This window comes from Grammomys surdaster, unplaced genomic scaffold (genome assembly GCF_004785775.1).
Source record: "Grammomys surdaster isolate TR1022 unplaced genomic scaffold, NIH_TR_1.0 126391, whole genome shotgun sequence".
NCBI classification, from domain to species: domain Eukaryota; kingdom Metazoa; phylum Chordata; class Mammalia; order Rodentia; family Muridae; genus Grammomys; species Grammomys surdaster.
In genome coordinates, this window is record NW_021621185.1 from 15,349,618 (window position 1) to 15,375,880 (window position 26,263).

Here is a 26,263-nt window from a genome sequence, read left to right on the forward strand (position 1 = left end):
GGCTGGGGGTGGGGGGAGTGTCAGAAGGAGCAAAGCAAATCTCCTTCAGGTTTCTCAGGAAGTCACCTCACCTGGAAGCCCGTGGTGTTGCCCTGGAGACTCCATTCCAAGAATGAAGAGGCTACTGTGTGAAGGGAAAGCAGGTTTTAGTGTGGCACTAAATAGAGTCACCCTAGAAATAACCTTTTGTCTGGTTGTCTGAATCTCAAGCCTCAGAACCTCAGAAAACAACACAAACCATCAAAGCCTGAGCTCCAGTTAGAAACAACTGAGTATCAGTCATGGTTATTAGAAATAATCTCTTTTTTATTTCCACATTCATATAAAAAGTTTTGATGTATTTGGGTTGGTAAAAAGAAAAGCCATGGTAATATAAAGAGAATTATAGGAAGTTTTAAAAAGATGTTGTTTTTGTTGTTTGGGAAGGCAGTTGTGAGATTGTTTCTTGGCCTACTTATCCAGGCGGTCGAAACTCTGGGTCTGGAACTCCTGGAAGTCCTCTGGTATGGTGTCTGCAACAAGAATCGGTTGGTGGTTAGTGAGGCTCTTTCCATGCTGGAATCATGGCCTCCTGTAGGGGGCGCTGTCATCTCGCCCAAGACTCCCACAGGCTTGCAGCCATTTTCTATGTCAGGTTGCTTTGTTGTAAATTGTTGGCTTAAAGCCCAGCAAGGCTTATTCATAGGCCTAGAGAAAATTAACAGGCAGAGTGCCTTTTCAGTCTGTGATTATGTTTGAGCCTGATGAAAAAGAAAGCCTGCCTGTAAATTAAACTGACGGAATTTCTCACTGAACCCCTAACTCTAACCACGCAGTTAAATTCTATGGGTTTCAATTTTCAGATTTGGGAAACAGGAAAAGCCTGGCTCTGCCTTTCTCTTGTGTTATGCAGGAAACATCAGGTTTTAATGAGCACGTGGTGTGAGCTTCAGGTTTGGGGGAGGATGTGTGTTACAGAAATCAGGTACCGTCCTCTCTCGTCACCCCCCTGTACTGTTGAGAGGCACTAAGCAAGGAGGTTACCGTTGCAGCGGTACTTGAGGTTGGACCATATGATGTTTTCTTGAGAGAAGCAGAACACACCAAGTCGGCCTCCACGCATGGTGGTGTCTATGGTAACCCCAGAGTCAGCCACCAACTCCGAGCCTTCATAAAACCGCACCCTGCAGAGAGCACAGGTGTCCACGGTGAGGACATGGTCCCACTTCTGACTTACATACTTACCGCATTATTCAGACACGGTCTGTTTTCCACTGACTCTAGCTGGTCCCTCCCCCCGTGAGATTAGAAGTTCCCCAGGACAGGAGCCAAGCATCCACAGCTCCCTAACTTGGTTTTTAACAGGCCCAGCATGGTGTCAGGTGCATAGTTCCTGAATAGGTACTTGCTGGTGAGTTAAAATGAAATAGGCTCACAGACAGTGGTTTCGTGACTTCACTGTCTTGTGAGTTATTTTCTCTGGATACCGTACCTGGAACCCCTGCTCACTCTTCCTCAGGTCTAGCTGATTTCACTGCTGGGCTCTCAGAGCCTTGATAAGCAGATTTAGGCAGCTGTGGGGCAATTTCAGTTGTCATAGTAGCACTGAGGGACAGAAGACTCTGCATGCCTTATAATATCCTGGAGTGAATAGGCAAAGCTTGTCCTGCACTCCATACCCTTGTGGAGTGTCCTCTAGACATTGGGAAGGTGAGGTGCACCTGGGAGAAGCAACGGCGTTCTACCCTGAGCATCATTGTCCTCTGCACCGATTTTAAGTTAAACTCAGTTCCCCAGGGTAAACTGAGTCATGCCTGAGCAAGCTGTTCTGTTAGAAAATTAAGAATCAGTTCACGTATCAGTATTGTCAATACTATACTTATACTATACTTAATTGTCGGACACACTGCTCTGTGTTTAAATGCTACCTTCATGCAACTCTAGGAATTGTTCTAAGGGGCTGTTTCCTTTGTCTTCTGATGTAGCTGTGCCTAAGCATTTCCTATTTGGTTGTATAGTAATCAATTCTTATTTCTCTGCAGTTTTAGGGTTCAGATGGACTCTTCTAAAATTATATACATAGAGGGGTTATACTTTCTAGGATTTCATTTTGGGGCAGAAAAGGCACATTGAGCTCAGTCAGGTAAGAACTCCGGTCTCCCTGTGGGGTGACCAAAGTCAGATGACATAAGACCACGGAGAACAGAACATGAATTAGCTCTCACCACCTTACTTCTACTGGACACATTGGTCTACCTGGTACCTTCTCACCCTGGGAAACAGCAATCCACGTGCCCCTGAACCTACCACACAAATGTTGCAAGTCTAGGGCCTGAACACTGACTACATTTCAACAAGAGCAGTTGAACAAACAAACAAAACAAAACCAGAAACAAAACAGCCCTATAAAGAAACAGAGGCCATCACACACACTGACGGTATGGATAGCTCACACTGTGCACACAGGATAGACTGCCAGTGTGGACTGTGCACGAGGAGGGATCCATGGGGCCTGGAGGAGTCTCTGGAATGCCTGGGTGCCATCTCAGCTGAATCTCTTCTCTGCTGTTCCCTCATCAGCTCTTCTCTCACGCTTCCCTGAGAGCACACCCAAGGCATGGCCTCCCCTGAAGTACCTTGGCTCTGCAGCTTGGCCCTACTGTCCAGGGATCAGTTAAATCTGGTGTCTTTGCCCCACCTTTCTGGGAGTCCTGCCCTGAGGACTCTCAGGGACTGAGGTTGGGACTGCTCAGGGAAGTGGAGATTCTGGTTTGGAGAGTGTACCGAGTGCTTCCCTCCCCGTCCACGGCAGAGGGCCCCCAGCCTACCTGATGTAGCCCACCTGGGGCCTATGCTGCAGGAACCAGCGGTAGGATACCTTGTCCTTCCAGCCCACATTCCTGGAGTCCTTCCATAGCAGTCTGACCTGGTCGCTGGTGTCCCCTGTGTGCCACAGGGAGTTTCGGAGATGTTCCCCTGGGCCAGTTTTAGACTTCACAGCCTGGACGAAGACATAAGGAAAATGTTAGGTCAGGATACATGAAGATCCTTTCTGCTTCAGGTGTCTGAGGTAAACATGGAGGTGAATCCATGCTCACTGCAAGGCTATACAGTTTTATGCCGGCAAAAGCACAAACCTTCGGTGTCACTTCTACTGAGCCAGCCCAGCCCTGTGGAATTTAGTAGTGGATGGCTCTATGCTATTCATGCCCTCTTTTTCCTAATAGTCTGTTGCTTTGCCTATTTGCCCACTGGGGGCTTCCAACAGATGTTTGGCTGCGGAAGTGTGCTTTCCGTCCTAGCACGAGTGACGGAAGTAGCCCATTGTCCCTGTATAGTCATCCCTTTGATTGAAGACAATGGCTAGCTTTTAACGGTCTGCCTCAGGTATGCCTTAAACCTTGCCCTCTTTGACCCCACTCAGCCTGACATTTGCAGCATGAGTCACACAGGTTGAAAGGTACAGGTTCAACAGAAGGAAGGCAAGGTTGTTGCTCTAGGCTCCCTGAGCCAAGCATTGCCGTGACTGTATTCATTTCTCAGATTAATTTAGTGACTTTTAGAACTCTAAACTTAAAGGAAGGTGAAGGGTCCAGAAGAAAAGCAGGCATGGGGATTCAAACCGCCTTTACCTTGAGCTGAATACCAGGTTCGGCTACTGCGCGGAATGGTGTAGCCTGCCAGTACGTCTGCTCTGTCTGCTTCCACATGACCACATAGAAGCTGGAGCTGTCTTGGTAACCAAAAATGAAGCCGGCGTAGTCATCATCTGTCTGGGTATTTACGTGGAAGGTCCCTTCAAAGTCAACTCCATTAAATGCCGTGTACCCTGTGGAGATGAGATGCAGTTAGAAAAGGCTACACTAACAGCTGGCAGAACGCTACACACATGGTCAGGGGCCCAGGACGTACCAACTGCTAGGCCAGGGTCACTGTTCATGGTCTGCACAATCTCCATGCCCTGTGGAGAGAGGGGAGGGAGTTCAGGACTTGAGGGGGCTGAGAGAACTTGGGGTAGCCCAGAACCTCAGGCACTGAGGTGAGTGTGTACAGTCCAGTACAGAACAAGCATTGTTCTGTTTGATATTGACCTAAAGGAGGTGCGTATATGACAAGATGTTTTAAAGAAAGCTCGGTGTTGTGAGGAGATGCTTTTGCTAATACTGTCACATAAGCTGACTTAATAAACCAGGCAGGATATGACATGTATTCCGATGGCCAGTGTGATGGCTAGTTTGTTTTGTCAGCTTAATCAGTGTATGATCACCTGGGAAGAGACGCCCGATGACGGACTGCCTAGGTTAGGTTGCTCCGTGCACACCCGTGGGGTAATTGTCTTGCTTGTGTTAGTTGATGTGGAAGGACCCTGCCCACTGTGGGTGGCACCGTTGCTGGGTTTGGTCTAGGACTGTATGAGCAGAGGGCGTGAGCAGTGGACTATAGGCTCGCACGCATGCGCTTCTCTCAGCTCTCAGCTACGGACGTGCTGTGACCAGCTACTTCAGGCTCCTGCCTTGACTTCCCCCAAACAGTGGACTGTAACTTGGAATTGTGAGCAGAAACAAACCCTTCCTCCTCTAAGTTTCTCTGGTCAGAGTTTTGTCACAGCAACAGCAATGAAATGAGGACTGAGGACTGCTGTAATGTGCTTTGTGACTCTGGAAACTACGAGCTTCTGTGCCTTCTTCTTCAGTGGCATACTTAGGGGCACACACGGGGCAGTCTACTGGAAAGATGAGAAGGGAGGCTCATGGGTCATATTGCCAGGGCTCTTATTCCAGCCGTCTTAGCCACCTTCCAAAGTGCCACCACGAGCCATCATAGAGACTTTGGGAAGGGTCAACTTCAACATCCATGAAAAGTGTAGTCCCTCAAGACCATGAGGTGAGTATGTGCTAAAAGAATAGAGCCACGTGGGAGCCAATGCCCTCCGTATGGGGCCCACCAATCCCAGGACGTCCATATGGGGCCCACCATTCCCAGGATTTCCTGGGCAGAGGGACTGAGTGGAACTGCTGCCGACATGTAATGTGTACCTGGTTCAGGACCACCCAGTTGGGGTCGATCTGGGCATCCCCTTCAGGGTCCAGGACCACAGTCTGGTAGGCCCTGAAGTCGGTCAGGGTGATTTCCGCATTCTCAGGACACACATCAATGCGATCGATGACCTGGTCCTGGTCGAAGTCAGCTTCACAGATATCTCCTACTCCATCATCTAAGGGTGAAGGGAGGAGGCAGGAGCTCAGGGATGCTGAGGTTCACGGGAGCTCAGGGATGCTGAGGCTCACTCCTCAGTAGAGAAGGGGACTGGGCAGTGACAGAAAAGGCCAGGCTCCCACCTTTAGGCCAGTTTTTTTCTTCTTTTTTTGAGTTAGGAGAGGTTTGTTGAGTTATCTGACTCACATTCTGGAGCCCTTTGACAGCCAATCAGGCCACCCAGAAACCACGTGGAATTTCTTGCAACACCAGTCTAAAAGGTTGCCCCTTGTAGTGGGTTGGCCTAATGCTGCTTGTATTCTAATGTTAATTTGGGGCCCAAGACTGGTTACCCCAAAGACAGAGAGAGTCCACACAACACTGAGTGACCCTCTCCCTCCCCCCAGTTAATTTTGATTGGTAAATAAAGATGCCAACATCCAATAGCTGGGCAGAAGAGACATAGGTGGGGATGAGGTTTTTGTGGGCTTGGGAAGAGAGGACCATGAGGAGGGGAGGAGGAGGAAGAAGAACATGCAGGAGGAGAAAAGAGAACGGCTATAGGATGAGAGAGAGGAGAACGTGGTCCTGATGCTGCCCAATTGGAGCTAAGAGCAGCCCAGGTGAAACAGAGTAAGTGATAACTCGGGGTTATCGATAGGAAAGTAGATCCTAACAGTATGGAGGGCAGACAGCTGTCCAGCTCTGGTACTGCTTGGGGCTCATTGTAAATATAAGGACTGTGAGTGTGTCTTTCTTCAGGGAACTCAATAGCCAAAGCCCAAGGCTCTGGGCTGGGATTTTTAATATTTTTTTCTACAGCCCCCCACTCTTTCCTAGAAAGTTCTTATGCACAGGTAAGCTCACTAGCTGGTACATCTTAGGCCTGAGACAAATATCTAACATACATGCATAACCAGAATTATTGTCAACAGAATATTGCTAAGACTAACTCTGGTGTCCCCTACAGGTGCCAACGGGTACATTCTGTTGGGCTGAGATGACACCTGAGACGCTGCATTAACTTTGCTGGGATGAGCCCTCACACCCGCGTCAGCTTGTATCTGACTCTGTGAACTTGGTTCCTTACCCACCCAGTCCCCACGGACGTGCTGGTTTGTGCATTTCTTTCTCTGTGGCTCCCTTCCCCATTCCCAGTAGCAGGAGCAAGGAAGACCAGAGCTGTGCTGAGGGCCTTTGAGGACCCAGCTCTAGCATGTAACTGGGTCATGTTCTATGTGATCTCATCCCAGACCAGCTCAGGAAGCAGCCAGGCTAAGCAGCTCCAGCCCAGTTGCAGACTGCTGTCTACGGATGTCTACTGTCTACGCAAGCTGGATATGAAGCAGAAGCTGGTGGGAAGCGGGAAAGCAGAGGATCCTCTAGGGAGGTATGCATCCCTTCGTGTGGCTTCGGGGAGTCTAGGGCTATGTGTCCCAGGCAGCCCTGGGCTGGGCATGCTTACTGTTGCTATCTTCCTGGGCTGGGTTGGGGACCAGCCTGCAGTTGTCCGGGCCAGGGGGCACCAAATCTGGGATGCCATCGTTGTCATCATCATCATCACATTCATCGCCGATCCCATCCTTGTCAGTGTCCAGCTGGGCACTGTTGATGACGGTGGGGCAGTTGTCTGTGCTGTCTTGGTGGCCGTCCCCGTCACTGCAGGGCAAAGATTAGTTTAGTACTGAACTTCTGGTCGCAGGCGGGAGTCTGGTGGACTGTCAGCAGGCTGGCTTTCAGCAGATCCTATCAGGCCTTTCTCTGATAAAGCGGCTTCAGAAACGACTACCCCACTTCCTCTGTGTCCTGAAAGAAGCCAGACGCTTCCAGTTTGGGAAGATAAGAGTCTATTTCTATAATCTGTGACTCTGGGTGGCTGTCATCTCTAAGGACTGCTCGATGATACCTCCTCGCTCCAAGGAAGTGTGAATGTGTAAGGCAAGAGGCATGGGGACATGTGTGAGTCCTGGCTCAGGCACTGGCTAGCAATGGCCTCAGGCATGATGCTGGGCCAGAGAGGTGCACATTCCTTGTCTATAAGATAGCGATAGAAACAAGGCCCACCTCAAAGGGCAGCCTGGACACTGAGCCAACTTTAAGGCCTGTAAAAAGCATCTTCTAAGCACCTGCCTCTAGTAGTTAAGTCCCCTGATGTTTTCTGTTACCTTGTTTTTCATGATTCCTACCTCATGACCCTGTGAGGGTCCTCAGGACCTGAAGATGGCCACTCTTCCCAGAAGTGGGTGGACTGGTTGTACCCCAGAGCTGACCCAAGGGACCTCCCAGGAAGCTCACTCTCTGTTCACCTGACTTTCTTCTTTCCAGGATGGAGGGCCAACTGTGGAGTACAACTGCTCTGTCTCTTTGAGGACCCTCTGAGTCTTCTGGGACCTTCTATGGCTACTAGGGATCAGAGTGGATCCTCTTCTCACTCTGCCTCACTCAAGACAGAAACTGGCCTAGAAACTGTCTATACCTTCTAGGGAGGACACAGAGGGAAGCCCTCTTTTTCATACTGGAGTCAGAGGGGCCCAGAGAGAGTGAGTTCAACATGGACACTGGAATACCATGGAAGCCGATTTTCTGCACTTCTCCTAGCACAAGAGTGAGCTCGTTGGGTTATCACTACTTGCAGAGAGAGCCCTGCCACTTCTGTGGAGAAACAAGTAGTTCCTAGCCCCCTCCTGGTGAGGCTCAAGTTCATGGGAATTAAAATGTGGCAGAATGAGTCATTTGTTTTAGGCAAATATCTAGAGGCTAGTGGGATAGGCTATTTTAGACATTTCTATAGATGGTAATCGGAGTACATGCTGACCGGTCACTGGGAACATTCTTGATGCACACCACACATCATTGGGGTAGCTGTCAGTGCTCCAGTCCTACCTTATGCTCTGGGACACAGAGAAGCAATGTCAGATGTGTCAGTGACAGTCTCTCCTGTGCTGCCATAACAACAACCACCATCTCCTGCCAAGGGACAGCCGTGTGCTGAAGCTCGCCCTATATTACTGTGAGTTTTCACCTAACCTGTGAGGTGTGGTAACTGTCCCTACTGTTCTGATGAAGTAACGAGCTTCTAAGAGATTGAGGAAATGTTTGCGTTCCCTTGACTGGGATGCACGCGGCAGTAAGGACAGAGCATGGAGAAGATGGGACCTCGGAGGAGCCGCCCTGAGCAACGCGGGCGTGAACTGACTCTGCTGTAGTTACTGGGAGAATAACTGCGTGCTGTCCTACTTTGCTTTGGGGATCCGTACCCTTTTAGATCTGCCCTGACCACCTTCCCACGAAGCACCCAAGGAGGGATGGGGATGAAGGGAGCTAGGAGGGATGAGCATGCAGACGCCTGGTGCTGAGGGCGAGGGTAGCTATTTCTTCCTTTCTCCTTCAGCACCAGCTCCACTCTCCATCCTGTTCTGGTTCTTTCCTGATGGTGCTGGCGATTGCACTCCTGACCTAGCAAGTGCTGGGTAAATGCTTTGTCGTTGAGCTGGGTCCCCAGCCCTCCCTTTTCCTCACGGAGGACTCCATGTTGGGCTAGGAAGATCATTGGAATGCTCTCACACAGAATAATTCCTCTCAATGAGACAGAAAAAGCATCAAGGACAATGAAAGACCGGTGATCTCCCAGCAAGCCCCTCTGTTAGGGGGTGGTGGACTTTTCCTCATATTATAGTAAAAGGGCTAACATCTAACAAATGCTAGCTATATGACAGAAACCACACAAGGCATGTTTCCTGGGCTAACTCAATTTCATAACGTCCATGATATATATATATGTGTGTGTGTGTGTGTGTGTGTGTGTGTGTGTGTGTATACATATATATACAGCCACTCCCACTTTACAGGTAAGGAAACTGAGGCACACAGAGATTAGGTCATGAATGACATCCGGCTATCTCACTCCAAAGCCCTCCTGCAAGGCTCCATGATCTGACTTCTCTTCCGAAATACTGTGTAAGTGCTGGGTGAAGCTGACATCGCTCTTCCTTGCGTAGCACTTTCAGGGGGGTACAGTGGCCCAGAGCAAAGGTGGGCCGACTATCTCCGTGGTACCTGATCTATCCACACATCCTGGAGCATCCTGGCAGCACAAAGCTCTGACAATCCCCACTGTCCCCAGACTCCCACCTGTTTCCATGCAGCTGGGAGGTGTGCCATACCTGTCTTGGTTGGTGTCACAGGAGTCCCCAACCAGATCGTTATCCACATCCGACTGCAAAGAGAGCAGAATGTGTTATTTACCACTGGGCCTGCACGTATGGACTGCTCCCAAGAAGGCAAGCCTGGCTTATCCTCACTGGGTTTCAGGGATTGTTTCTGGGGAACCAGGCTAGCACAAAACTGCAAAAGGACAACACCATATTGGTGTAGGCACAGTGCTGCATTTTCAAAAAAGCCCTTTAAAATATGAAGCTTCATGGAGGGGCTGCCCACACACCAGCTGAGCTGACTGGGAAGAGTTCTGGGTGGCACACTGGCAGGCAGAGACTGGGTACTCTGGCTGGATCAGAAGGGAGGCAGCCATAGGCGTGGGTCAAACACTCTATGTTGCTTCTGTACGTTGGAGTTGAGACAGGGCAGGGAGTGAGGCAGAGTAGGCCTCTCATCTGCTTCAGGGCTTAACAGACTGCTCACCACACCCAGGGATGCAAGCAGCAGGTGTATGGAGGGGAAACAACATACCACAGACTGAACTTACTCTGCAATGTCCACACATAGACTGAGGAACTAAAGGGCCATGTGACTAGGCTCGGGTCCATGATTCTGCTTTCTTTGACATTTGAAACTTGTTTGGGCGTCATTAAGCTCATGCTTTGAATGTCATCAGTGTTGTGTGCACGTGAGGTAATTCCCAAGGGTCTCCAGAGTCCCCACCCTAACTCATCAGTGTGGCTGTCAACGACCTCCACTGGATCCTTTTGGTCCCATCATCCTAAGGCCTAATGCATGTCATTTCCCTTGTAAGCCTTGATACAATAGCAAGGAACCAGGCAACAGCAGGGCTGGGTTTCTCTAGATGCCGGTCCATCTTTGTATCAGGGAGTTCAGTCTGCAGTGTGACCCCAGTCTTACCAACCTGGTTAGGGTTACTGACATCAGGACAGCTGTCACAAGCATCTCCGACACCATCACCATCCCGATCCTGCTGGTCACGGTTGGGAACTCTGGGACAGTTGTCCAAAATGTTTTTTATTCCTGCAAAAAAAGAATGGTACCTTGGGTCAGGAGAACATCATAGGAAAGGGTGGAAAACAGAGACTTGTAGCTGCTGAGAGGTCAGGCTGAGGTGTCGTATTCAGACTGCACCATTGCCACAGCACCATCTTTAGATGTAGAACATGGAGGTGTCCTCAAAATAGGGATTCTGGGAGAGTCACACTAGGCAGCTATCCAGTGAACTCTCATTTGTCTAAGGTGTTAAAGGTTGTGGCAGCATCCAGAGAAGGAGGCCATGATGATTGGGTAGGCTGACCCAGAGGGCCTTGTGGGTGTCTAAATTTTAATGGTGATACAAGACCTTTGGGCAGTGGTGTGCAGGAGTTGGGCCTGGGGCTATTGAATCCCTGTTTCCCATTTTCATTTTCAATGATTTTCGAAGTTAACAACAGTGAGAAGAGTAATATTGTAGAAATGGACAAATGCTACAAGTTAGGGTATTTAGTTAAACTGGTTTATCAGCGTACCACTGGAATGGAGTTATTACTTTAGCTCACCCAAGATAAGCCTGGCCTTTAGGGGTGGTGTGTATAAACTGGAGGAGTGGATGTGTGTGTTTTAGGTGGAAGCATTTTTAAAAGGAGGTTCTTCTGGTAATGTGGTATGTTTTCAGAAAATCAGTTTCTTTTCTTTTTTTTTTTGTTTTTGTTTTTCGAGGCAGGGTTTCTCTGTGTAGCTCTGGCTGTCCTGGAACTCACTCTGTAGACCAGGCTGGCCTCGAACTCAGAAATCCGCCTGGCTCTGCCTCCCAAGTGCTGGTATTAAAGGCGTGCGCCACCACCGCCCGGCTTAGAAAATCAGTTTCTAGGCTGCCTTTTTACAATAGTTGCCATATGCTATGGGCACCATATTGAATAAAATGTCCTTCCTCAAGCTCCATGAGGCTTTCAGAGCTGCTCCTGGCATGGACCTCTCAGAAAGACCCTGTGGTAGAGTCCCAGAGATGGGCAGTATAGCCACCATATGACATCCCAGACTTTCCCAGAGCAGGCAGGGGCTGGCCACATCTTCCTGGCCTGCTTTTAGGAGGAGCCGCGGTATAGTGTTTGACCCTACTGAAAACTCAATTCTCTATTCCCATGATGAGGGGTGGGGGTGTGGGAGGGGCCAGGAAGGCAGATGCCCCACAGACACAACTCCGACAAGACACTAGTAGACAGTCCTCTCACAGAGTTCCTGTTAGTGGTACAAAGTACCAGAAACATCTAGGGTTGTTAGATCACCAGACCTACGTCAGACTGAACGACAGGGAGGGAGGTGTCTATTCCTACTCACGGGAAGGTCAGAGGACAAAGGAATTCCAAATAAGAGACTGAGGAAAACAACCCTACCATCTCCATCCATGTCGTCGTCACAGGCATCTCCCTTCCCGTCCCCGTCAGTGTCCTTCTGGTCATTATTCAGGACGGTCCGGCAGTTGTCACAGGCATCCCCAAAGATGTCTTTATCACTGTTCCTCTGGTCTACATTGTGAGTCAGGACACAGTTGTCCTAAATGGCGAGAAGGTGGGAGACTTCCTCAGACTTATGGATACCTGTCTCACTGTTGTGGTTGGCCAGGGCTGCCTGTTTTATATTTTAAACACTCATGACAGATGTGTTTAGGACAGGACAGGACACAGGACATAGCTGCAGTGGTGTGGGGACGTGGGCATGGAGACTGAGGTTTGGGATGATTAGCGGCAGGGACTGGCTTCCACCATCCCTGGTGTGTTTCAGTGTGCATGCTGTCCCGACAAAGCCGGTACCTGCTCGTTCAAGATCCCGTCCCCATCTGCATCCTCATCACACGCGTCTCCAATGCCGTCTCTATCTGCATCTTCCTGGCCAGAGTTTGGTACATACTTGCAGTTATCCTGACGGGGGAAACAGTTCAGAATCATATCCTATCCGTCTGTTTCCTATCAACAAGTATTTCTGACCTCGAGATTGAGTTAGCCTTCCTGGCTTGGTTATGACTATTTTGTTTGCACCACTTGAGAGGCAGCTACTTTGATTTTTTTTTTTTTTTTACATAGAATAAGACCAACCTTCCCAAAGTCATTAAGACATGGCTTTGGAAGACCACAGGGTACTTCTTCCCAAAGCTTGCTTTTCTTACCTTCTTGCAGTTCTTGGCAGAGCACGGTAGTTCTTCATCGGGGTAACTGTCGATGTCCACATCCTTTCCACAGACATAGCCGTCACCGGCCCAACCAACACCACACTGCGAAGGGAGAGCCTGTTAGAGCCCTAGAAAAAACACTCCTTAAGGAAGCAGAGACCGACTGTGTCTCTGTTGCCCTGTGAGGGTCCCCAGGGGAAGGTTCAGGAGCCTCACATCCATCAGAGATGGGATTCAACAATTCAGTTGTGCTAAGCATGGTGGACCATGCCTGCAACATCGGGAGACCTAGGAGGTACAGGCAAGAGGATTAAAATCTGTTCAAGGTCATCCTCGGCTACACAGTGAGTTAAAAGCCAGCCTGGGCTACATGAGGTTCTGTTCTGCCCCAGAAACAAAACAAGGACTGGAAAGATGCCTCAGTCTTAATAAGGCGCTTGCTGCACAAGCGTGAGGCCCTGATTTGGGTCCCCAGCACCCACAGGAAAGGCTAGGCATAGCACTCATGTCCACGATTCCAGTGTTGTAGAGGTGGCGGCCGGAGCCTCCCTAGGGTCTGCTGGCCGGATAGTCAGATAGTGAGCTCCTCATTCAGTAGAGACTCTGCCTCAAAAAGACATGGGAGGGATGAAAGAAGACAGCTGGCCTCATATGTGTGGATGCAATCCCCCCCCGAAAACTAACAAACAAAGCAAGAAAAACCTGAAACAATACATAGTTACATGGGAATGGATTAATGATTCTAAAATCCAAAGGCTCAAAGGGAGATGGATAGGTGACATCTCCGCTGGCTCCTGGTCCTATGACTCAGACAAGCACTGACTGTGCCTTGACAGACTCAATGGGTCTTCTACTGGGATGTCAGGCTTCCAACAGCTTTGTTATGACTGACCATGTTACCTTAAATCATTTCAGTGCATTTGTCCCAAGCGAGTACTAGTTTAGCTCATGGGATACTGGGTTCATAGGTTCATTTATTAGTTTAATATGTACAGATGTGTGCCCAAGAGTATGTATGTGTACCATGTATGTACATGTGCCCTTAGAGGCTGAAGAAGGCATGGGGTCCTATGGAACTGTAGTTAGAGGGACTTGTTATCCACACAAGGGTGTTGAAATTTTAACTCAGGTATTCTGCAAGAGCAGCAGGTGCCCTTAACTGCTGAGCCATCTTTCTGGCTCCAAAGATATTGTGGGGGTCAATTTCCACCCAAAGAGGAAAACTTGAAGGTGCGTTATCTCTATCTATTCAAATCCTTTTTGTTGAACAGAGGTGGCTCCCACTGGTGTTGTCAGTGCAGGGCCTGTGTACCTCTCCCACCCTCCTTTGATGTGTCCCCTTGAGCATCCGTTGCCCAGAAAACCAACAGTAAGCATCACTGCCAACAGGTCAAGTGGGAAGTAACAATTTTTTGTCAGTTTAAAAAAACATTTACAGCATTGCAGGAAAGGACAGAAGGTTAAAAGTGTCTGTTGTGTGTGTGTGCATGTGTGTGTGCTGTGTATGTGGTGTGGTGTGTGTGTGGGGGTGTGTGCATATGTGTGTGTGGTGTGTGTGTGTGGGGGGTGCATATGTGTGTGTGGTGTGCGTGGTATGTGTGTGCGTGTGTGTGCATGTGTGTGTGTGGTGTGTGTGTGTATGTGTGCATGTATGTGTGTGGTGTGTGTGTGTGGTGTGTGTATGTGTGTGCATATGTGTGTGTGTCTGTGTGTGTGTGTGTGAACTTGGTGGCTGGTATCTTTACCTGCTGAGTCATTTCTCTGGTCTATCTGCCAATAGTTTTTCTAAAGCAGATTTTCCCAGCCTTTTCTTCAGTCCTTAAGAAGACACTGCAAGGTCATCATTGTCCCTTTTATACAAGAGTCACAGGAACTCAGCCTGGGTCAGCACCTTGCTCAGGCTCTCAGAATTGGGAGCATTAACCTCATCTGACCTCTTCCGACTTTTACCCCTTGCATTTAGCTAATGTGCACTTCTGAGTTCTCCCTTGCATAAAACCCATATCCCAAGGTGCCCGTCAGCTGGGATATCTGATCCACCAAGGAGAGAGGAAACCCTTCCTAAAAGCTGTTAGGTGTGAGGTGGGGCTTGAGACCCAACTCAGGTGCAAGGAGTGAGGGTTGGGGACTAGGGGTGTGGAGGTGGGAAGATGGTTGTAGAGGTTAGGAGGGAAGGACAGAAGGAGAAAGAGATGGAGACCTCACAGAAAGCCAGGGAGGTACCAATTGCAGGAGAGGGAGATCAGACTTGATTTTTGACTACAGCTGGAAGGAGGAAGAGGGAGGAAGCTGAGGAGACTCAGGACCACCAGGAGGGAACAAAGCTCTGAGAACATCCCTGGTGCTCCCTACCTGTCCCCCCTCTGTTCTCCCTGTGCAGAATCATCTCCACTACTCCTCCACCCCAGGCCAAAGGCTCCTCCCCAAAGCCCCATCCCTCTCAAGGACTTCCTCAGTTCGCCTTCGCAAGGCCTGGAAAGTTCAGCTGTGGGTCCGATTTGCTACTCATTTTAATGAGGAAAAAATTCCCTTTAGGAACAAATACATTTTTAATGAGCCATTTTCTGGCAGATTAAATTATTTTAGTAGTCACACCGAGTTTATTAATCCTTTACCATCTGTCGTGCCTTATTACAGATTCAAAAACACATTAAGAGCCCCGTCACCCACCATCCTGGAGGAACCATAGATTTGTTCACAGAAAATGAGAATTTAAGCACAGATACATCCTTGCTTTTCAATGACTTTCAAAAACAGCATATATGTGTAATGACATGCCCGATCATCAGGACAGGGGAAGCTTGGTTCTTTTTCTTCCTCTGACATAGCACATTCCCACCTCAGAGCCTTGCTCTAGGTTACTAGGACTGTTGTGGAGGGCTGGCTTTAATGTACTATTTATTTATTTAATTATTGATTGATTGATTGATTGAAGTTTTCAGTCTTATTTTCCGATTTGATAAAGATGAACAGGGGAAAGTTTCCAGCCGGAAAGATAAAGAAGTCTAAGTCTGAGGTGGAATGTGAAAGAGATTTTTTTTTCCTTTTTGAAAATTAGCATATTTGAATATGTTTTTTATTGGATATCTTATTTATATTTCAGATGTTATCCCCTTGCTCCACGGCCGGGCCGGCCCCAGGGACTTTTTTATTCATTCCCCCTCTTCCTGCTTCTATGAAGATGTGCCCTTCCGTCTTTTTTGGGATTGCCCCCCACCCCCCCCCCCAACCTCCCCACCCTCGAATTCCCCCACACTTGGCGTCCAGCCTTCATGAGACCAAGGATCTCCTCTCCCACCTATTCCTGACAAGGCCATCTTCCACTACATATACAGCTGGAGCCATTGATCCCTCCCTATGTGCTCCCAGGCTGGTGGTTTAGACCCTGGGAGCTCTGGTTGGTTGGTATTGTTGCTCTCCCCATGGGGCCACAAACCCTTTCAGCTCCTTCAGTCTTCTCTCTGACTCCTCCATTGGGGAACCCATGATCTGTGGGCATACGCCTCTGTATATGTCAGGCTCTAGTAGAGCCTCTCAGGAGACAGGTATATCAGGCTCCTGTCAGCATGCTCTTCCTGACATACACAACAGCATCTACCTTTGGTGACTGCACATGGGATGGATACCCAGGTGGAACAGTCTCCAGCCAGAAAGATAAAGAAGTCTAAGTTTGAGGTGGAATGTGAAAGAGATTTAAAAGAAAGAAAGAAAGAAAGAAAGAAAGAAAGAAAGAAAGAAAAAAACAAAAAAACAAAAAACAAAAAATGGGGTCTCCCCATGTAGCTCTGGACAGCCTGGAACTAACTCTTTAAATAGAACAGGCTGACCTTAAACTCACAGGGATGGGATTACAAGGGTGCACCACCACACCTTGCCCAGAAGAGGGGAGATTTTTTATGCTGCTCAGCTGCTCAGGGGGACTCACCATGGTCATGGCAGCATAGGCTGAGGCTCGCCTACTGTGCCCCTGGAGCCCGTAACAGAACGAAGCAAGCAACTGAAGTCAACTGAGATGTCAGGGCCTCAGACCCCTGAGGACTGTGATCCTGGGGTTTCGGAATGTGTTGTGGGAAGAAAGCTTCTTTATAAAGGGCTCAGCTAGGAGCCCAGACACTGGGGATGGGAATGGGTAGGAAGATTGACCATTCATTGAGCTGTGCCTACGTCAGGGTCAAACTTAAAAAGTTACAACTGAGACAGGTACAGAATATAACTGGCTCAGTTAGGTTTCTGAGGTGCAGCTGACCTTGCTCTCTCCTTTCTCATCTCCTGGCTGAGGAGTAACCAGCCACGTTGGCACCTGAATGGTGAAGCCCTTATGTGGCACCAACTCCCTATGACCTTCTGCAGAATTTTTGCCTAAAATGCCAGCAGCGGAGCGGTGGGAGAGCCTCCTGTCCTCTCTTCCCGCTCTGTCCCCTGCTTCTATACTTTCTGGCCCACCTATTGCTATTCATAACTGTCGTCACCTTTTGATGCCCAGTGTTAATCTAGTAGAAACTGGGAAGGGTTGTGCTTAGAAAGAAAGAGGGAAAGCCGTCAATCAAACCAGGAGCTTACCACACAAGTTACATCCCCTTGCCGCTCCTCAATGCACTGCGCATGCACACTGCATGGGTTCTGCTCTGGGTTGCGGCAGCTCCTTTCAGTCTTGCATCCTCTGGTCTGATCACCAGTGTACCCTGGTTTGCAAGGCCCACAGCGATAAGATCCCTACGGAGACAAAGATGAGATGATAAGGCGGAATCCAGCAAAGATCTTTGCTTGGTGGTACTGGGGCTGAGCATAACGACCCATAGCTCTGTGCTCACGGGTGTGTCTCACTCCCGGGCGTGACGGTGAACCTACCACCAGGCCGGAAGGTGCGATCGGCTACATAGCCACCAGAGAACGAGGACGGAAGGTGGAGAAGCTAGTAACCAGCGGTGCTCTGACTTACCAGCTTTACACTGGAGGGAAAGGGGAGAAAGGCTGCACTGAGGTCCTAGGAGGCAGAATGACAGTTTATACTGGGGATAGGGAAATGGCTTGATTAAAAAGTTAATTTAAAAATAACAGTTCCTTCGGTTTTTATACACACAGAGGCATGGTGATGGCTCGCACTGACACATTCTGATAAGGCGCATTACCTAGGAAGAGGCAAAGAGGCTGTTGGTTCCACAGAGCACTTCACAGGCTGGGGTGGGAGACCTCTAATTTTTTTCAAAGTTAAAATATATCAATACAGATAGCTTTTAGACTTGTTTTTAATATTCATTTAGTTATTTCATGCATATGAATATTCTGCCTGCGTCTTTGTAGGTGTACCATATGCATGCCTGGTGCCTCCAGAGACCAGAGGAGGGTGTCAGATCCTCTGAAACTGGAGTTACAGGTTGCTGTGAAGCCCCATGTGGATGTGGGAAGCGGAACTCTGGTCCTCTGCAGGAACAGCAGGGACTCTTAACCGCTGAGCCATTTGCAGCAGCTCCAAGTGGTTCTACTCATCACTTCAGCCTTAATGAGATTCGATTAGCAAATAAAATGATATACATTATAAATCATATTATACATAATACATACAATTATATATATTATATATGCTATATACAAATTTGTGCCTAGGTAACACAAACTAGTCTGGAACTTAGGGTTTGCTGCCTCAGCCCCCTGGGTGCTGGTGTTATCAGTGTGACCTTCCCCATTTTGGCTCAAATGTTTGTTTTACATACATAATACAGTGCTGTAAAATGCGTCACACTTTCATGACAGTGCCCTCAGAATGTATTCATCCACAAAGCTTAACTGATTAAATCATTTACATTGGATGCCATAACTTGCAATAGGATGATTTTAGTAACTTTGGGTTTGTCCACTGGCAAGGCCAAGTATTGTTCACAAATATTTTAAAAATAATCTCTCGGCTTCAACTTATTCTTTTCACGGCTTCCGCTTTTTGTCTTGCCTACTCCTTCATCTTGGGGTTCTCTGGAGTTCTACCCACTGCCCACTTTTTTCTTGGGGTTCTCTGGAGTTCTATCCACTGCCCACTTTTTCTTGGAGTTCTCTGGAGTTCTAGCCACTGCCCACTTTCTCTCTCTGGGTAGCTTCTGTTATAACTGCTATATCAAGGTTTCCCAAATCCATTTGTGCAGACAAGCTTTGACCCGGGCAAAGGATAAAATGTAAGTACCATCATGTTCCAATGCAGTAATAGTGTCAAGGGAGTGTCTCAGGCGCTGCAGCAAGACTGGAAACCCAAAGTGCTGTGAGGCCTTGGTGTAATTATACAACATCCATGCTATAGCCTTTAATCCACTGACTGGGCACCACACACTACTGCCTATGCAGAGGGCTGTCCTGGGAATGAGAGGATATGCTGATATCTATAAAGACTTTTACTTGCAAGGACATGAGGAAGTCAGGAATTAAACCGCTTTCCAAGAGAATTGTGGTGAGCTAGAAACAAGTCTTTTTGTAAAAGTTATAATGACTGAGAGGAATCAGAACTTCTTTTGTTGATATTCAGCTCTGTTCCATCTCTCATCTTCACAAAGTTGATAGAAGTGTCCAGAAATAAAGCCCACACCGGAGTATTTAAATCACAGAATCCCCTAAGTGCTAAGCATTCGAATTTAATGTAAATGCAGTTTGAAAAGTTTTCTTTTTGAAAAAATAAAAACTACTGTTTGATGATTCCGTTGTCACCAGTAAAATATGGAGCTATTATTGGAACCTGATAGGCTCTTCCTGTTGAGGAAGATGTTGATCTTTACTGCCAACTTAACTGGATTTGGAATCCCCTAAGAGACAGAGCTCTTGGTGCACAGCATGAAGCATTTCCAGAAAGGCTTTACTAAGGGAGGAACACCCAGTGTGAGCTTCAGTGGTCCCATCCAATAGGCGGCAAGAGGAGGGAGCTACTTGAGGACCAGTATTCATCTGTCTGCTTCCTGACTGTGGGCACACAGTGAGCCCTGCTCCACGCTCACCGCCCCTCCTTCCCGGCCACGTGGCCTATGAGCCAAACGCAGCTTTTCCTTCCTTAAGTTGGTTTTGACCAGTAACTTTTTTCACAATGATGGGATGGCAACATAATTACCAAAAATCAGACAACTTTGACAAAGGATAAAGAACCTGGTTTTAATATAAAAATTAATTATAAAATGAGTCTAACTGGAAACATGCTCTCACCATAGACTTCTGCCCTCATTCTGCCAATCAAGGTTACACGTGCATATAGTCCGTGTGTTTGGAGTTACGATCTGTACACAACTACCTGCTTCTGAGCCTGGCCCTGCTTTGATGGAAAAGCTATGAGAAATACTTACCAGAGTGTTAATGCAGATAGAGTTTGGAACACACGCTCCGTTCCGACACTCATCAATATCAGTGCACACCTAGGAATAAAAGTTCAGAGTCACCTCAGACCTGCCGCTTAAATAGAAAGGCAAAGGAATTGTCCTGTCTTGACGCATTTGGTGGAAGACACACAGTTCAGGTAGGATGGGGGGGGGTGAATGAGGAATGCTACAGCTCTCTGAGCATTGGTGCACTTAATCTAACTGCAGATGCTAATCGTCATCACAAAGGTTAAAGGTGTTCAGAGAAGACGATGTGTATAACTTACCTGTTCTGTAACCTTTAGTCAGGAAAGCCTTTTCCTCACCTTCCCACTCGCACCTCCGAGGATTCCTCTCACCTCTGAGGATTCCTCTCACCTCCGAGGATTCCTCTCACCTCTGAGGATTCTAGGCTCACCTCTGAGGATCCCTCTCTTTCTCCAGTTCTAGAAAATTCTCGGTGTCTCCCCAGTTTTGTTATTTCTAGTCCTTCTTGGATCCACCGTCAGATAAATCATGAATGTTTCACAGTTTCTTTCAGTCCTCCCTCTTGCTTGTGTATCATTGCTAAATTCCAAGAGGTGGGCTCCAAACGCCCTCTCATCTGGTGAATCTCCAGTTAGCTGTGTCTAATCTGTTTCACCCATTGACTGTGTGTTAAAAATGGGGTTTATTATCATATATTAATTACACACAGTGATGTGATCCATTGCAACATTCTCTTACTGAGTTATTAAGTTCAGTGATTATACTTTTAATTGAAAATACCCTTTTCCCTTCCTTTAAAAGGAGGATTTTATTGAGCTTTTGGTTTATTTTAAATATTTTAATTTAAATAGAATTACATCCCTCCTCCCCTCTTCCCACTCTTTAGCCCCCTACAGCACACTCTCTTGAGCCCGCCCCATGTTCCACTGCTCTCACGTTAATAGTCTCTTTTTCTTTATGATATTTGTTACATGCACATGTGTGTATGTGTGTGCACAAATATACATACATGACCCCTGCACGTGTGGCTCAGAGAACGTTTGAGAAGAGGGGTTGGAAAGATTACAAGAGCCAGAATACTAGGAAGTCTTCTGTGGAAACAGACTTTTCTAGAAATGGCTGCATAAACGAGACTAGAACAACAGTAACATAAATAGATATATTAACAAGGAAGGGGGAAAACTTCATGGTGTCCCACCCCCCAGACAAAGAACTACAGGCCGCTGTTGACTGCTAGGAAGGGGACTTAGCTTCTCCCAGGTATGAACCCATTGTTGGTTGTCCAGTGCAAAATGGTCAGCCTCGAAACCGTATGCACACACTGATCATAGTGTTATTTAGATACTTTTCACATTTGTCTATTTTTCCCTGACAGTATCCTTTTCTTTAACCACAGCACTGACCCTTTTACAGTCAGTTGATGCTTATCCAGTTTCCTTATCACAGTTTCTTCACAGTAGCCCTGATTTTTGTCTGTGGGCATCGAGGGCCCTGGCGTTGGGATTCTGCACACACTGGTATATCTTTGATTGCCTTGGGCTCTGCGATGTAACTCTTTCAGAAAGGTTTTATGCAAATAGGTATGTTTTGCCGATAACACAGACTTGGAGTTTATAAGTAAATGGTGCAAACTTGGTGCTGTGCCTTGTGGTAGATGCTTTTCACAGTTGTTAACCATGTCTCAAAGCCAAAGTCAAACTCTCTTGCCCCTTTGAACTACTGATATTCTTTCCATCTCTGTGTCATGGAGAGGGAAGTTCTCTGAGGATCCTGGCTTTACCTAAGATACATACACACATACAAGGTCTCCTAACTCTCATGGCTGCTGCCCTCATGTACACATTGAAAGCCCTCGCTCCTGATGTCCGTGACCTGGCGTGACTCTGACATTCCTTATAGCCCTAGAAATAATACTTTCTTTGATTTTTTACTGAACTTGGCAATTCATTAAAATTTATCATAAAGTTCTAGCAAAGTGACACCTTCATACACACATATATAACACAATAGGGTTTAGAATTCATATATATTCATATGTATACACACACACACACATATATAACATATATGGATTCACATATATAACATATATGAGCCCATATATGTTATATATGGGCTCACTAGGAAGTGTCCCATACTAGCTCATATCAAGAATTTTATATGGCATTTTGTCTATTTTCCTTGGTCTAGTCTGAGATATTTTGTCCTTACAAGAGAAGAAAAACTTAACTCGTTATCCTAGTGGCGCCTTGTCAATCCTGGGTCCAGTTTGCTTTCTTTTTTCTAGCCTGAAAAATGATGCCCTCCAGAATCCTTTGATAAGCAGCAAGGAAATAATGACCCCCCTTGCCCTTCTTCAAAGCTAATCATTTCCCTAAGGTAGTAAAATATATTTATAGACGAACCATTTTTAAGGGCCGAAAACATCAAAAAGCATTTCACAGTCAGTCAGTTAAATAATGACCAGCTATTGTAGAGCATTTGGAGATAAATGGACACTGTCATGCTGTACTGAGGTGCTTTCTGGAAGTTTATAGCTTCTGTAAGAGAGGGTAGGCTTCCTTGGGGGGATTATCTCGCCTCTTCAAACCCTCTCTTCTTAAAGCGGCTTCTGATTGGCAGCAACAGCTCTATAAAGTGATCTCATTCCCCCGGCTTTTATTTGCCTCTCAGATTCTCAATTTATTCTGCAGGACAAGATGTCCAAAGGCTATCAACCAGGCTGGTCTACAATCATTCTGCAACCCTCTATTCTGCATTTATTGCTGTCCCAGAAATACTTCATTACCCACACTTTAACAACTTCTTTCTAGACTTTATGGACATATGCCCTCAGAAAGGAGTCAAAAAACAAAACAAAATAACACAACCCTTTCCTGTTGGCTCACTGTACACCACGATATTCCACAAGGCACCGGCTGCTCACAGTGGTGGAGGCTATGCTGAGAAGCTGGGGAATTGTCTGATAAAGAAAAATGAATGAGAAACGACCATTTCTGCTCACCTGCTTATTTGTTTTAGCAAAGTTGATCCCAACACCCTGCACCATGGGCCCCGTGAAGCCCACTGGACAGGCGTCACATCTGAAACCCGGAGCCAAATTCACGCAGCGCACACCTGGATAGCAGGGATGGTATTTGCACTGGGGAAAGAAAATATTCAGTCTTTAGCTCTTTGGGGGAAATAACTTGGAACTTTCCATAGTCTTATTTACACACACTTACTTATTCCTTTATATTCTGTGGTAAAACTGACAAAAGGAAATTAAAATGTCCAATTTCCCAGTTACCTGTTGAGCCCCCGATTCACCCATTTTGGGTTACCCTGTATGAGCCCCTGATTCACCCATTTTTTGGGTTACCCTGGAGTTGTTCACTATGTTACACATGATGTTGTGTCAACATTAAATTGATCTTTAACATAAACCAGGCTCAATCTAGGTACGGCAAGCTCCCCAGCATGCTACCATTCCCTGGGAAAGGCCTGTGTCACTGCACCAATCACCAGAGGGCTTTTAGATGACACCCAGAGATCTGTGAACTTCCATGGAAACTGAGGTAGGGCAGGAGTTCTACAGTTAGACAGGGTCTTTCAGGGAAAGCCTGCCTCTTTGCTCTGTCCAGTCCATGACTATTCCAAGGCCACCTAAAAGAGCCTACAAGCTGGTTCTGTTATCTATTTTAAGAAAATAAACTTTAGCTAATGTAAAAAACATGAGCATTTCCTGCCCTCTCAAAAAGGAGGAAAATTCCAGCTCATAGATAAAAACCAGATACAATTCTGTGGAACGTGTGCAGGATCTGATCTCTAATCGAGAGATTCCTAGAGACCAGCCTAACTTCATATTGGCAGGAGTTGGGGGTTGCGGGTGTTGAGGGGTCAGTTGAGCAGCCGTTAGCCTTCAGGGTCCTGTGAGAGGCATCATCTCTCCTCTTCTCCTTTCAGCTGCCTTCTTGTTGGTACAGGGAAAGGCACGTTTTGGAGGCAGCTTTGCTACCAGCTATGGGCACTGTTGTGTGACCAGACTTGGAACAGATGAAGGTCTTGCTTGTTCCATCTGAAGCTCTGCCTGCTGGCCGTACAGCCGACATGCTGTCATGGGCTTCTGCTAATCTCAGGCCTCCCTAACAGTGTGAGATGCTCTCTGCTCTTTTGTTTTACAAAGCCCAGAAGAAGCTACCACAACTTCTGGAACAAGGACTCTAACCCTTACATTCCATACGTGCAAGTCTCTAATATATGTTGCTTCAGAGAAATAACCAACACGGATATTGGAGTGGAAAGTAGAAACTATAGCAACATAGTGATATAGTCAAGTAAAAAAGCTGGGAACACAGAAAAAGTGACAATCAAGGCTGCAGCTGTATGTTAGGCTTTCCTGCTGCTACTCAGTGTGTCTCAGGGACTCTATACATCATTAAGGAAGCAGTTCTCTGGAGCCTGGAGAACAACTCAGGGGGCCCCTAACACACAGTAGGGCTTCTTGGTCCAGAGTGACAAGGAAGAGACCCAGAGGGCCCCCACTGTGTCCAGCTGAGCATTACCTCATCCACGTCAGAACAGGTGATTCCGTTTCCCGTGTAACCATCTGGGCAGGGTCCACATTGGAAGCCATCCCTGGTATCTGTGCATCGGACACCTCGGAAACAAGGGCTGGAGTCACAGCGGCGTGTCGGGCGAGTTGGGGGTGCGGGAGGAGCTATGGGCACCAGTGTGTTTGGGGTTGGTGACTGAAAGCTGAGAGGACCTAGGAAACAAGACCAGTTCAGTCCACAGGTCATTAACTCGTGTGGAATATGTAGGATGCAAAATGAAATGTGGCTTCCCCATGAATCTCCCCCTTCTCATCAGCTCTTGTGCAGAACTACCAGTGGCTGCAGTCATGTGACCTCACTTCAGATCTTAAGTTAGCCTGCACTGCCCCAATCAGAATGAGCCGGTCACCACAGAAGAACTTACCACAAGCTTGGCACTCAGCAATAGTGTTCCGCAAAAATGATGTTTCCTTGACCTTTAGAAATAGAAGGAAGACATTGCAAAGGAATACTTGATACAACCCAGAAAGTACCCCTGTAAGGCTGCTCAAGAAAGCTTTCTACAGTACTCAAGGAGCCTGTGATGGCTCTCCCAATACCTTGGCCACCGAGGCTTACTACAAGCATGATCCCCTGTTCTTCTGATGGGGCTCTGGGGCTGGTGGGCTTTGTGGGACAATATAAAGTGTGGCTCGGGGCTAAGTCCTTCCCTGCCTGTGTGAGCCAGCCACTCCACCCACCAGCACAGAAAGCTACTATCATAAGGCTCAGGCTTGTCCCAGGATAGCCTCTGTTCCTCACCTGCTGCCTCAGAAGATCTTTCACCTCTCCAAGGAGCTGGTTTAATTGTGTCATTTGACCCAAGAACTGTCGATTAAAGTCTCCTGTAGGAACAGCCAAAGGTAAGGAATGTTCAGCCAGTGTCAATTGGCTCTATAGGCCTAGGGATCAAGGGCCTTATGCATGCTCTGCAAAGTACTCTATCATCTCTAGCCTGTGGGCTTTCCTGAGACAGGGTCTTAGTATATAGTCCAGGCTGGTATCAAACTGGTAATCGTCCTGCCTCGGCCTCCCGAGTCCTAGGAATAGAGGCATGCACCTCTCTATCTGGTTGATGACAGTCATTTCTAAGTGATTTAAAATCAGACTCCCCAAATAATTACTATGACAACATTACTCGAAACCTAGGGTGTGTGAATTCAATTTAGGCAATTTATTTAATTATCTAACAAAATGATGCTACTGATGCTGTTGGTTAGTTGGTCCATATTTGTGAGTTATAAAAATAAAAGGGCAGTGAAAAGACGACTTGGCCTGGACTTTGTCCAAGAGCCTGATTTCTACAGACACATTCTCAGAGGCTGCTATGCTCCCAGGACTTGTCTGGAGACCAGCCTTGAGGAGACTTGACACGTGTCCATATTGATGAGAGTGTCCACACTGCCCAGGAGCTCACACCTGTGCTGGTGGCAGCCAGTGGCTCACTCTGCTGCAGGAAGCAGTCTTGTAGGCTGGCCACCTGGAACAGCGAGCCCCGCACTACCAGTTTTAGCTCTTCCAAAAAGTCCTGAGAGGAAAAAAAAATTGCATGAATAAGTTTGCTGAGAGGACAATTAAAAATCTCACCAACATGGCATGGAAGGAAGACAAGAGTTTCTTTTGAGGCTGCATTGAACAAAGCTATTATTAAGCTCATCTTTGTTAGTGAATGGTTTGCCAATATCTGTGAAGAAAGATATTGTTTCTTGTGCTTCTCAACCAATGGCAGCTCTATGCTCTTTGACATTCTTTGTTATTTGCATGAAAATCATAACTAATAACATTATAAAAGGAGAGAACATACATGATCCTGTCAGACAAAGATATGCTGGTTAATTTTAGCTACTCCTTTAAAACTGAACAAACGTTTGAAAAGTCAC

At 47.2% G+C, this 26,263-nt stretch overlaps 1 protein-coding gene across 1 annotated transcript in view; it reads right to left on the reverse strand.

Moving 5' to 3' along the window:
- Nucleotides 1-284: 284 nt before the first annotated feature.
- The window catches only part of Thbs4 (thrombospondin 4), a 45,060-nt gene continuing 19,081 nt past the window's right edge, over nt 285-26,263 (reverse strand). Inside the window, exons 4-22 of the mRNA XM_028760099.1 lie at nt 25,803-25,911; nt 25,146-25,228; nt 24,769-24,820; nt 24,354-24,556; nt 22,814-22,951; nt 19,810-19,878; nt 17,060-17,212; nt 12,497-12,601; nt 12,144-12,251; nt 11,727-11,886; nt 10,256-10,374; nt 9,339-9,391; nt 6,641-6,834; nt 5,016-5,194; nt 3,892-3,940; nt 3,612-3,808; nt 2,808-2,980; nt 1,024-1,163; nt 285-512 (exon numbers count right to left, since the gene is read on the reverse strand). Coding sequence (XP_028615932.1) covers nt 451-512; nt 1,024-1,163; nt 2,808-2,980; nt 3,612-3,808; nt 3,892-3,940; nt 5,016-5,194; nt 6,641-6,834; nt 9,339-9,391; nt 10,256-10,374; nt 11,727-11,886; nt 12,144-12,251; nt 12,497-12,601; nt 17,060-17,212; nt 19,810-19,878; nt 22,814-22,951; nt 24,354-24,556; nt 24,769-24,820; nt 25,146-25,228; nt 25,803-25,911 — 2,346 coding nt within the window. The 3' untranslated portion in view covers nt 285-450. The remainder of the gene's footprint in view (nt 513-1,023; nt 1,164-2,807; nt 2,981-3,611; nt 3,809-3,891; nt 3,941-5,015; nt 5,195-6,640; nt 6,835-9,338; nt 9,392-10,255; nt 10,375-11,726; nt 11,887-12,143; nt 12,252-12,496; nt 12,602-17,059; nt 17,213-19,809; nt 19,879-22,813; nt 22,952-24,353; nt 24,557-24,768; nt 24,821-25,145; nt 25,229-25,802; nt 25,912-26,263) is intronic.